The sequence below is a fragment of the Vanellus vanellus genome (assembly GCF_965231255.1).
Source record: "Vanellus vanellus genome assembly, chromosome: Z".
Lineage (NCBI taxonomy): Eukaryota > Metazoa > Chordata > Aves > Charadriiformes > Charadriidae > Vanellus > Vanellus vanellus.
Genome location: NC_138908.1, coordinates 58,069,266 through 58,082,592, shown reverse-complemented (window position 1 = coordinate 58,082,592; position 13,327 = coordinate 58,069,266). Strand labels below are relative to the sequence as shown.

General features: G+C 39.2%; 1 protein-coding gene across 1 annotated transcript in view; it reads right to left on the bottom strand.

Annotated features, from left to right (window-relative positions):
* GLIS3 (GLIS family zinc finger 3) overlaps positions 1-13,327 on the bottom strand; it is a gene marked incomplete at both ends in the record, with an annotated part of 184,517 nt that overhangs the window by 29,461 nt on the left and 141,729 nt on the right. The window contains one exon of the mRNA XM_082497990.1: positions 3,059-3,191. Coding sequence (XP_082354116.1) covers positions 3,059-3,191 — 133 coding nt within the window. The remainder of the gene's footprint in view (positions 1-3,058; positions 3,192-13,327) is intronic.

Here is a 13,327-nt window from a genome sequence, read left to right as displayed (position 1 = left end):
CTGTAGGGATTCTAGATTGCACTATACAAAGTAAGTCGATCTGATTTCATAGTAGAAGAAACATTATTCACATGTTCTTATTATGAATTAATTGCTCACATCTTCATTCTATGTACTGAATAAATGCAAAAGCTTATGTAATTTTAAAAATTAAAACCTAGATTCTACCAGGATTTTTGCACTTCAGTAGAAACAGACTTTGAATTTCAGTTTTACAAAATATCACTATGCTTAGCCCTAGAAGAGTATGTATGCTTGCTTAACTTTAGACCTGTAAATGTAATTTTGTGTACCTCACTGTACTACTACTCCATTCAGGTTTCTTCTATAAAGTCACAAAGGCCATAAGATAAGAAAAAACATTTATGCAGCCTTAACTTTAAGTAATAGACATGTAATCAAAAATATTATTGTTATATTTCATCTAAATATATCTGTGTTTACAGATTCTGCTGTTTAACAGTACAGAGAAACAGTGATCATTACAGGCATCGTTGTACTTCGGCAAGTAGAAATGGACTAGTGTCTAAATGTCTGCTTTTGTCATCTCTTACATATTTCTAATAGTTTGCTTTCAAACATTTATTCTGTAGATCTCTTAGGAAAGGATAAAACCTACCTTTGCTTTAAATGTGCATAAACAGTAAGAAATGTAACCTTCAAGTGAGAAAAGTTTGATTCAACGGCATTGGAAAAATGGAAATCTGTTCCTGTTGCTACTGGAAAAGTAGCACAGACACATTTCAGCTAATACGCTGTCTCTAACAGTTCGCATTAAAAATGACACATTTTATTTCTCAGAAAAGTCTCAAAGGTTTTTTATGACATTTAGAAAAAATGTTGTTTTCAGAGAAGTTTGAAAGGTAGCTTCTCTGAGGCAGGACACAAGCTTTCATATGTTTTGCTTTTCTCTCCTTGGGGCATGAATAATTTTCATGTCGCCATTTCAATAAAATAACTCCCTCCCTGTTGGAGCTATCTTGCTTATTCACATAGTATATTGTTACGTAGCTGTCCTGATGAGTAGTTAACGAAACAATTAATTTCAATGGGATTGGGTGGTTGTCAAAATGAAGTGACACGGATTCATCTATACCTAACATAATACCTTCAATTAATTGATGTGAAACAACACAAGTGCATAAAACTAGGAGAAATTTGCCAAGTTATAGATAGCTGGGAACACATGTAAAGGAATGCAGTTTATTACTTATGGATAAATTAATGCTGATAAAAGTATGTTGCTTAATACTATAAAAATTGCTGCACAATAGGAAGCAGTGCCAAGTAAGAAAAAACCAAAATAAATTATTATATCAAAGAATGTCCATAGTTACTAGTGCTGTAAATCCCAAGTATTGAAAGACAAGGCAAGATTACAAAAAGTAATGCCACAGCCTCAGAAGCTGTCTGTGGGACATCATATCTGCAGACAGTCACCAGCTAAGGGCTGGCTGGAGGCAATGGCTTTACTCAGCTTAGGATCCTGACAAGTCATGGGGCAGCAGTTCATTCAAGTCGCTGACAGCCTAGGTTTAGATTCACCCAGCAGCCGGATTTTGACACTTAATCATAGTCTGGAAGCTAGACTGGTGAAAGAGCTGAGTGCTCAACAGGTCCCAGTGGAAATCTCTGTGCTAACGTCCTCCGTTTCTGAAAACCTGGTTCCAGGTCATCTGACGCACTGTCCCTACCTAGCTTCCATCCTACCTAGAGACTTGAAAGGAAAAGGAAAAGCTGAGCCTTTTATTCTCTCTCAGTTTTGAGCGTTACACTGGGTAACACCAGTAAATCATTTTGTAAATCTCAACATTCCTCACTATCCAACTCCCTCTCAAAGTACAATATAAAATAAGCAACTGTAACCAATACCATGTTGCTAGAGGTTCCCCGGCCAAAATCAGATCTTTAAGTTCTGAAATTTCCTTTAGCTTTCAAATAACAGATGCCACACAGCCTATACTCAGACTAAGGCATTTAAAAATTAACAGCCTACAAGTAATACCGACTACTTCATAAATTAGGATACAGTCAATCACAGCTTTAAATTTCCTGATTTTTGTCATATAAACCTACATAATCACCAACTAGTGTGCAGCTCACAGCAGCCTTGGCAAAAACATATCATAGAATTGATAGGTTTACAAGCCTCTCAGTAAAATAAAACCACTTATTGAAGTGGCCACTTCATATAATGTCATTTTCAGCACTGCACAGAACATCCAGCCAATTCTTTCACTTCCTACATCTGGTTCTCAATTAAACATTGAACTGCTAGAAGATGTAATGCATTCTGCCTGAAAAGTTAAAACCAGATGTCTTTACAACTACTAAAATACTGCATTAAAAAACGTTAACATCTTGCCCATCGTTGTCTTGAGCTTTGAGATGTATTATCACTCATAACTTACTAAATGTTTCAAACTTAGCTGAAATGTGAACAACAATTGTACATTTAGCCAGGTATGATAGAGTTAGGTATTTTAATATGAAAATCTCAGATACTTAACTGAAACAATACAATAGGATTATTACATTTATAGCATAAATGTGTTTATTGGTGTATTTATAGCCAATAATATGAGAGCTCAGAATGCAGCATTTAAGTTCATTAATATAGATCTATTGGAAAACTAATATGTGATCCATGAATAAGGATGAGAAAAAATACTCCTTTGATTTTAAAGGAAGCTTAATGAATTCAAGATGTCTATAAGGAATAGTAGAAGTGAATTGCTAGCAGAAGGCAAATGCCATAGAGCAAAAATAGTGCTCTTTATTGCAGCAGGTCTTTTCATGAATAAAATACAATTTGTCCTGCCTCCCTTCAAAAAACGTGTAAAAAACTGTTCAAATCTTTTTATATAATATATTATATATATACATATGATCTTTTTATATTACCCTCCTTCTCATGAGATAGATATGGATTTTAGAGTACATCTTCCTCTGCAAAATCATCCTTAATCTTAAGTGAGCAATAATAAAGCAGGCTGTTTATCTGTCTTTTTCCTGGGTATTTACCTGGGTAAATATCTGTATTTTCCTGGGTATTTACCTGGGTAAATATCGTGAGCAGGCCCTGGGGAGTGTTCCATGGTATTATCTGCAGCGTCATGTGGTGACGGGGCTGGCTGGAGGGTGAGGCAGTCATTCAGGATGTCCTGGCCAAGCTCTGAGCTCGATCGCAACTGAAACACAAAAGGTAAAAAAAGGGAGAAATGATTATAACATGCAGAAAAAGAAGGAAAAAAAACCACAAAAATCCTTAAGACACTGAAAAATTATAACAAATGAATGTTGAGGGGTTAGAGAAAGAAATGGAGCACAAGCAGAGTTCTCTTTTAAATCCTGGTTATTATTCTTCCATTATGGCAGGTATTTTTCGAATCTGAGGAAGGAAACTCTTCCACATGTTTAACAAGACTGTACTGAGGACAAGGACTACTTGTAGAGATAGGAGCTTGGACAGATGGACTTAAATGTGTTCTCTTGTCATACACTGCAAAAGTGAGAAGAGTGTCCTGATTCAAGGATAATGGAGTTTTATCAAATGTCTGACATCTCTTACATCAGCGGAGGGATACTATAAAAAACAGAAATATTTTCCTCCTGGTTTAGTACCCTGAATTGGCTCACTGAAGGACCAGAAAAGCAAAGGCACCTGTGGCAGTGGAGTGAGGGACAGGGAGCCATCAACAGCAAGTCTGTTTATCTGGCTGATTCAGCACAAAATTCACTCTGCAAACAATAAACAAATTCATAAGAAGAGTTTTCCTTTGAATGGAATTGGATGACCAGTCTCACCCTGAGGCTACAATACAACACAATAAAAAAATACAATTAAAAAAAAAATAATCCCCAAACCAACATAAGGCAAAGGGAGAAAGCCTGCTGCAGCACCCTGACACAAGGCTGTTCTAGCTGTAACGCAAAACCACAACCTGAGGTTTCTGGCAGAGGGATGCTGCTGCAGGCTGCTGGGACTGATGCTTGTCCCGTTCCCCTGCCTCATATTACTGTTACATATAAGAAAAATTTGCCTGTTCCTTACGGCCATCACGGCTCAGAGGCTGGTATATTCATTCAAAAGCATGGAAAAGGAAGGTCTGTGCTTATATGCATGTGGCTGAGACGCAGATAAATATCCTGCCCTATCACCCATGCTGATGAAGCGATAGTTCATGCAGCATGATGGACAGAAACCTGACCTAGTGCAGTGGGATTTGCTGCACTCGTGCATCAGAGTCCCACGAAGCAAATCTCCCAGATGCAACTGAGCCGCCTTCTCTCTGTTTGATGCCATGAAAGGTGAGCAGGCAACAGTAACTAGAACATAACCTAGCACCTCTAACGAACCCCTAAAGGGAGGAAGAGCAACAACAAGAGAAATTTCTGTCCCCGATACTCAGAAATGAAGAAAGAGGGAACGAGTCCGAATGCAACTGTAGAAAGACCCATCGCGCTGCCACAAGATGCTGAGAATCATTCACATGACTTCTGATGATATGCATTAGTATAAAACTGTTGCAACAGAGTGGAGAGCTGGTCTTACATGTCATAAACACCTGAGGGAGGGTGACTGTAATTAAGAGATATTACGCAGCCCATGATATCTACGCACAAACTGTGCATGCTGTAGATTATTCCTTCTCTAGAGATTTAGTGAGTCATTATTAAGTCCAAAGGTACACTGCCTTAGTGAGGTAAATTCCTTATTCCAGAACTTGTTATTCTAGAACTGTGTGAGTACAAATGTTTCTTCTAGTTTAGCATGTACGGTTGTCTGCTATTATCCACTAATTATTCTGGTTTTACGGCTATCACTAGTAACATGGATTTTTCATGAAATTAAATGCTAGATCTATCCAGATTCAAATTCTTATGAGTTACATTATTAATGAGCATTGTGTGGCTTTAAATTCCTATGGAACCTAATATGAAGAGAAACATGAAAAAAATCTGACTTCTATAACAAAATCAGGATTCTATCGCACTGAATACAAATTTACAGAAGTTGCCTGTGCAAAGTTGTATGTTCGTGCAATTTTTTTTTTTTTTCTGAGTCAGAAACTCATCAATCTTCCATGATCAGATAGCACTATAGGGACAAAACAGTGAACAGAACAAGGAAATGAGAGCTAAGTATTTACATATGACTTAAAAATATTAAATAACAACAACAGCCTATTTTACACATTTTTCTATTTTGCACTATTCAGGAGGTTTGTTTTGCATTTGCAAATCCTTTGATACTGAGAACAAATCTATTATGACAAGCTGTGCTGATACAAATTTTCTGGTTTGCCCAATAGCCAATGCTTGTAAAAACAAACAAAACTCAGGATCAACAACAGAAAACCACCAACAGTGAAACAAACACTGGGAGACTGCTGTGATCTGATTTCTGAAGATAGTGCTTAATCTATGCATTGGTTATTATTGATTCATATTTACAACCACAAGGGCTAGATTTTATAAACTTACACACACACACACACACATATTGTTTGTTATAATACATAATTTTAGAATGACAATATATGCATTTAACATACATATAATGAAATATTCGGAGCAAGAGGTGAGTATTACACTGATTTGTGTAATGGCAGACACACACTGCTTATTCAAGTTGCCACTAAAAATACTACCGCAGGCCAAATCCTCACCAGATAACAGGTGCTGGGAAGAACTTCAGAACTTTACTCTCCCTTACTGCAGGGTATGTATGTGAGTTTCTCTTTAAGAGTAATTACTGTTGCACCATTTGAAAGGGTAGGGAGCAAGGCGTAGAGGACCTCTTCTCTACTGCTTAGCAGAGCAGGACCAGAAATGGGTAAACTTCCTTTAGCAGAGCCTGCCATCAAATCACAGCTGCTTCCCAAACTAGACACAACTTCTGGAAAACTCCATTTCCCACCACTGTTGTTTTCTCTTGAAAGAGTAACCATGCTAACCATGCTTTGGTTGCTGGGTCCTCCTTCCTCTGCCATCTAAAACTCACCCTCTGTGCAATTTTTTTTTCCAGATTTTTTGCCTGTACCATTAACAGGGCTGGCATAAGCCGTGCCGTTTTTGGAACAAAACAGACTGCAAAAAACAGACTCTGGTTCAAATATGGCTGATCAAGGCATTGTTTTTTCCTGTAAGACATTCAGGGTAAAAAACCGCTCTATGTCAGTCAAATATTTTTGCGTATTTTATAGAAAACTTTTTATTAAAAGTTTTAACAGAAACCAATGTTTTGCATTTTGTTAGGAGCAGCAAATTCTGAGTTATGATTTTTCCTCAGTATGTGAAGAAACACATAACAGAATGAAAAGACAGATGATTTTAAAAACAAGTAAATAAACCAACCATTCACTACATCCATTAAAAACTTATCTTCAGTTAAAAAAGCTATAAAGGAGAAATAATAATTGACCAGATCTAACTGCTGCAGTCTCTTTCTTGCTTTGCTCTAAAGACAATGCATTTCTTTTCCAGCCTAGATTGTAGATTTATCAACCAGCCATAAAAGACAGCTGACACTCTCTTTGACTTCTGCATAAATCATATTCCAGCACAAATTTCCCAGCATCCTGGCTGCAATGCCTTGCTTCCTCCATGATTACCTTGCTTCCCTCATGATCACTCAGCTGAGCACCAGTACAAACATGTTGGGATTGAAAACTTGACAATCTATTTTTGAGAACTACAAGGTTAGAAAGTTACCTTGCCAAATGATGACATCAGTAATTGACAGTTTTGCCATGCTGAGCCCAGAAATTTTCTGTGTGCTCTAACATAGCCTAAATTTATGGCTGATCAAGGTGCAAGTTAACAATCAACTGCTCAGCTCACTCATAACTTCCCCGTATGAAATATTTGTTCTAAATAACATATTTTCAATTTTAATACCTCAGTTGTATGGCAGACTTGTGAAGTTTTGTATTTGGAAATCTGAGACATTCCCATTATCACAATGTAGCAGTTTTTCCTAATACACAAAACAAATGACTGTCAGTCATGATTTACAATTGTATTACTTCTGTAACAATCAAGTACTATTTATCAGCTTTCAGAACAATGCATGGAAATTCTACTCCTGTACATTTTAGGTATGACTAAATAATTACCCAAGATTAAATGACACAAGCAGAAGTAATTAGAAGTGAGTAAGATTCTACATTCTTCAATTTTCAATTTCATTATATTTGAGTCCAAGAGCAGAGAGGTGCTGTTGATTTGATGCATGACATAATTCCAGGGAAAACGTGTCCTTAAAGGAAAAGATCATTTGCTTTATATTTCTGTAACCAATGCATGTTTTATCTGAGATCTGCATGTTTTGGTACAACCTGGCTAGTTTCTTCAGCATTATTCCTGTTCAACAGAAATCAGACACAATAAAGGAAAACATAAGAAATGTGTTTATGAATATACTTAGTCAGAGCAGTAGTAGTTTAGGATTTCTCAAACATTATTAGTTTGTTTCCAAACCACATAAAATAGGACCTCAGTAACTTCAAAACCTGACTGTATGTACTTAGATTAACTCTAGTTAATCAGCAAAGTCCGGACTCCTTCAGTCATTCAAGCATGCAAATTATCTCATCAAATCACAGCATTTAAAATCTTGCTTTTGTGAAAGCAGGCTTAACAGCCTGTATGTATGCTGTGCACCTAGTAGAGTATTTCCATATGCAAGAGAGACATCGGTTAGACTCTATTTATTTTGATGAAGATTAGATCTGTGTCTGCCATGCCTAAAACCAGCAACCCCCCCCCCCAAATACTGCTATGTTACATTGAAAGGAATTGTTTTACACAAACTATAATAGCTTTATAGACTTGCTTTTCTTTTCATTATAAAGAGGAAATTTCTGTTCTTCAGATAGTCTGTGTATCAAGTTTACTAAGTGCTATTTGTCAAGTAGAGAATAAGCCAGTAATTTTCCATTCATTTTTATTGTCCTTAAGTTGGCACTGGCTACACAGAGCTACATATTGCACTAGTTTTTCTGAAGGAGTAGCCAGAATTTAGTATTTGCTTGTAAAGTTAGAGTAAAATTGTGTCCTGTTAGCATCACGACATTGACAGTACACAGATGCAACCACTAGAAAATAACAAGTTCAATTATGAAGCCATGCTATGTGACAGTGTATTTATTACAGGTTTGTTTGCTAGATCATCCCTTTACTCCCACAGATCACCTTCAAGGTCCAGTGCTTTCTTGCACAGTACTACACCTTTTTGACAAGAGACAATGGAAGTTTATGCTTGCTAAAACTTTATGCTTGCTAAGTGTCCTAATTCCTGCCTCTGGAGGCTACAGACATTTTGGGGCAAAGAAACAATGCAGACAGAAGTGATTCCTCAATAAGCTTTGTTTCCAGTGAGTCATCTGGGCAGGTTTTCTAAAGAGCCACAGCATTCATTGTTCTGCTAATCGTCTATCACAGCTTTCAGATATGCGTGCATGCTGTTTTCACCTGCTCTTACATTCTCTTTCAATTAAATGTTTGGCCAGGAAAACACAATAAAAACCAAGTTGAACTAGCCTATCTGCACAATAGGGATGTTAGGTTCTATACAATCAATAGTCACTTTTGCTCCTCTCAAAGTGTTACTACAAACATTTGAGTTCAAATACAAAAATGGCTCCCATCTTTGGGACCTAGCGTAAATCAGGAAAATATACCAAAAATGGTTTTCATAGAATCATGTCCAGATCCCTCTGTAGAGCCTTCCTGCCCTCAAGCAGATCAACACTCTCACCCAACTTGGTGACACCTGCAAACTTACTGAGGGTGTACTCGATCCCCTTGTCCAGATCATTGATAAAGATATTAAACAGAACTGGCACCAGTACCAAGCCTGGGGAACAAACATTTTCAGACTCTTGCATTAAAAATCAAAAGCTGAAACCTACACAATCAGCTAACTTTAGCAAATTTCAAGTCAAGGGAAATTCTTATTTTAAAGCAATACTACAAGAAATGAATTCTACCTTTATTATATCTAGAACAGAGTTCTCTTTTGATTGGTATTATTCTAACATGAGGAAAAGTTTGGGTTACCTCCTCATTACAATTATATAAAACACCAAGAACACCATTTTAAGGGGAAAAACTGCAGCTGGTACAGATCTGAAAGAAAACTTTGAGTAAAAAAAATCAAACTGAGAATCTTACTTTAAAGAAGGGAAGTACAGTTGGAGTGAGATGAATTGTAAGTTGCCATTTTCTGAAATAAACAACAGAGCTTGTTCAGTCCTAGTTCTGTTGAAAACTGACAATTATTTTGCTCTACATATTTGGAAGTAATGTGTTTTAATATAGAAGGCTCCTAAGGATGCTCCTTGTTGTAACATCCACTGTCCTGGAGAAGTCCACATTTTCACAAATTTTGCTTTTGTTTCTTTCTCACTTTAGTCGTAGAACTGGACAGCACCTGAACAGATGCATGCGCTCACACACATATTACCTCTCTCCCTGCCCCATATCAGATTGTAACAAATCTGAAAACATGCAACTATCTTATAAAAATGCTACCTGCATCATATCTATAAGTCTTCCTATTTCCTCTTCTTTTTCTTGCAGTTCTAAGAAGCTTGTAGCTCATTTTTCTGTGAATAGCAATCTAAGAGATGAGTTGTGCCACTCAAAAAGCACAAAAAAATCATCCTTTTGTACCAGACTGATTTGGAGATATAGCTAGTATATAATATTGCTAAACATCAGTTTTTTCAAGTAAATGCAGCCTGACAAAAAAAACAGAATGGTTTGCTTTCCCTTTCTGAAAAGAGATGTTTGGCAAATTTTCAGTTCATGAGTGGAAAAAAATAGAACTCATCCACCTGGTGCTTCATTTACCACAAACATATTTTTCTTCCTCTCACGGCTTACAAAAATTGCCACGAAAATATGTAGATAACATCAGCAATTACTAGTATACAGAAACAATGATTTTCAGATTTCACATTCTTTTTTTAAACTCTGCTCCATCCTTTATATAACACTGGCCTTCATGTTAAATATTTGATTTTTTGTTAATCTCTACTGTAACTGAAGTTCATGCACGTACCAGTTCCTACAAGGAAATACTCATGTGTTCAAAATAACACATTGATTAGAGCCTAAGACTAGAACTTAAAAAACTTTGGCAGCTTTACTAGTAAGAGACCCAAATTATTGGCCTTTGGGAATATGATTTTTACTCTTGCAAAGATTCCTTAGGATATGCCTGAGGAGTTTCATCTGCTGTCTGTGAGTTGTCTGTTTAGTGTGTTTCCTGGCTAGATGATGATGTGATGTGATGGCTGGGCTGGCACTGCTACCTTTCACAGTTTCTACAGCCTCCTATTTATTGAAGGGCATTTCTGTTTCAAGTTGTTTCTTTTGTTGTTAACACCCTAATTCAGCTCACAGCGCAGCCTCACAAACTGTGCCAGCAGATGGGGCAGAGCTCTGCAGGACAAGGAGGAAACAAATGGGTAGATAAAGGCCCTCCTCATCGAGGGACTGCCAGTGAAGCCAGTATATCATTGCTTCAGGAGTGGTACTGAGGACTCCAAACTCAGTACCTGCCAATGCAGGCCAGTTGCCAATACCCATTTCCAGCAGTGCAAAATCTGCATGGCAACAATGGATGCAGAGGAGGTTCCAGTTTGGAATGGGGACGCTCAATGAGGACAGTCTCAAAGACTTGAAGGGTGTTTGGGCTGCTGTCAGGGCAGTTAACTGCAGCCTCTTAAACATCCTTCACAGAGCTTCAGTCTTGCTTGCTCATATACTGGTGATGCTTAAATAGCATCACGAGCAGGATAGTGCATGTAAAGCCCAGACAGAAGTGCTACTGGGTAATGATAATCACAGAATTATAGAATCATAGAATCATTTAAGTTGGTAAAGACCTTTAAAATCATTGAGTCCAACCATTAACCTAGCACTGTCAAATACACCACTAAACCGTGTCCCAAGTGCCATGTCTACACATCTTTTAAATACTTCCAGAGATGGTAACAACCTCTTCCCTGGGCAACCTGTTCCAATGCTTAAAAAACCCTTCTGTGAAGAATTTTTTCCTAATATCCAATATAAATGTCCCCTGCCACAACTTGAGGTCACTTCTTCTTGTTCTATCACTTGCTACTTGGGAGAAGGGACTGACACTCACCTTGCTACACCCTCCTTTCAGGTAGTTGTAGAGAGCGATAAGGTTTCCCCTCAGCCTCCTCTTCTCCAGGCTAAACAACCCCAGTTCCCTCAGCTGCTCCTCATAAGACTCTTGCTCTAGACCCTTCACCAGCTTCATTGCTCTTTGAACATGCTCCAGCACCTCTATGCCTTCTTGTACTGAGGAGCCCAAAACACAGTATTCGAGGTGCAGCCTCCCCAGTGCGGAGTACAAAGGGACAATCACTTTCCTAGTCCTGCTCTCTCTGACACAAGCCAGAATGCTGTCGGCCTGCTTGGCTACTTGGGCACACTGCTGGCTCATATTCAGCCACCTACTGACCAACACCCCCTGGTCCTTTTCCACCGGGCAGCTTTCCAGCCACTCATCCCCATGTCTGTAGTGCTGCATGGGGTTGTTGTGACCCAAGTGCAGGACCCAGCACTTGGCCTTCTTGAAACTCATACAGTTGGCCTCAGCCCATCCATCCAGCCTGTCCAGATCCCTCTGTAGAGCCTTCCTACCCTCAAGCAGATCAACATTCTCACCCAACTTGGTGTCACCTGCAAACTTACTGAGGGTGCACTCGATCCCCTCGTCCAGATCATTGATAAAGATGTTAAACAGAACTGGTCCCTATACTGAGCCCCGGGGAACACCACTTGTGACCTGCCGCCAACTGGATTTAACTCCATTCACCACAACTCTTTGGGTCCAGCCATGGTTTTACCCAGCAAAGAGTACACCTGTGCAAGCCATGAGCCACCAGTTTCTCCAGGAGAATGCTGTGAGAAATGGTGTCAAAGGCTTTACTAAAGTCCAGGTAAACAACATCCACAGTTTTTTCCTCACCCACTAAGCATGTCACCTTGTCATAGAAGGAGATCAGGTTAGTCAAGCAGGACCTGCCTTTCATAAACCCATGCTGACTGGGCCTGATCACCTGCTCTTCCTGTATGTGCTGCATGATGGCTCTCAAGATGATTTGCTCCATAACCTTCCCTGGCACCAAGGTCAGACTGACAGGTCTGTAATCCCCCAGATCCTGTTTCTGGCCCTTCTTGTACGTGAGCGTCACATTTGCTAACCTCCAGGCAACTGGGACCTCCCCAGTTAGCCAGGACTGCTGATAAATAATGGAAAGTGGCTTGGTGAGCACTTCTTCCAGCTCCCTCAGTACCCTTGGGTGGATCCCATCTGGCCATTTAGACTTGTAAGTGGTGAAGCAAGTCACTAACCATTTCCCCTTGGATTATGTGGGCTCATCCCTGTCTTCCAGCTCAGGGGGCTAGGTACCCTGACCACAACTGGTCTTACTTCAAAAGACTGAGGCAAAGAAAGCATTAAGTACCTCAGGCTTTTCCTCATCATTTGTCCCTATGTTTCCCTCCACATCCAATAAAGGATGGAGATCTTTCTTAGCTCTCCTTTTGTCGTGAATATATTTATAGAAACATTTTTATTGCCTTTTACTGCATTAGTTCCAGTAAGTTCTAGTTGGACTTTGGTCCTTCTAATGCTCCCGGCATAACCTCATGGCATCTTTGTAGTCTTCATGAGTTGCCTGCCCTTTCCTCCAAAAGTCACAAACTCTCTTTTTTTCCTTTGAGTTCCAATCAAAGCTCTCTGTTCAGCCAGGCCAGTCCTCTTTCCTGCTGGCTCGTCTTTTGGCACATGAGGATAGCCTGCTCCTGTGTCTGTAAGATTTTATTCTTAAAGAATGTCCAGCCTTTCTGGACTCCTTTTCCCTTTGGGACTGCCTCCCAAGGGACCTTGTCAACCAGGTCCCCAAAGAAAGAAGGATTCATGCTCTCTCAAGCCCACCTTCATGCATATGCTGTGGCAGGCAAGTGAAGACAAGCAAATACAGAAACGGATATTGTTTGCTGCTGAAAACAAACCTGAAGAATACAAAATTCTGTGGGCATGTACTGACATCTGTTTACAGAGTTTTTAATCAAGCTGGATTTTTTTTGGCATGTTTGGAAAAGTAACGAGAATGACCGCACTTGTTCCTTCTGATGCACTTTTCAACACGCTGCGGTGCCGGAGCTTACAGGAGTACACGCTCAGGGCAGAAACCAAGTGCAGGGAGGAACCATGAATGTTAACATCAGAGTGAACCAACAATGCGCTGGTCACAACAACTGCCACAGCTGCTAC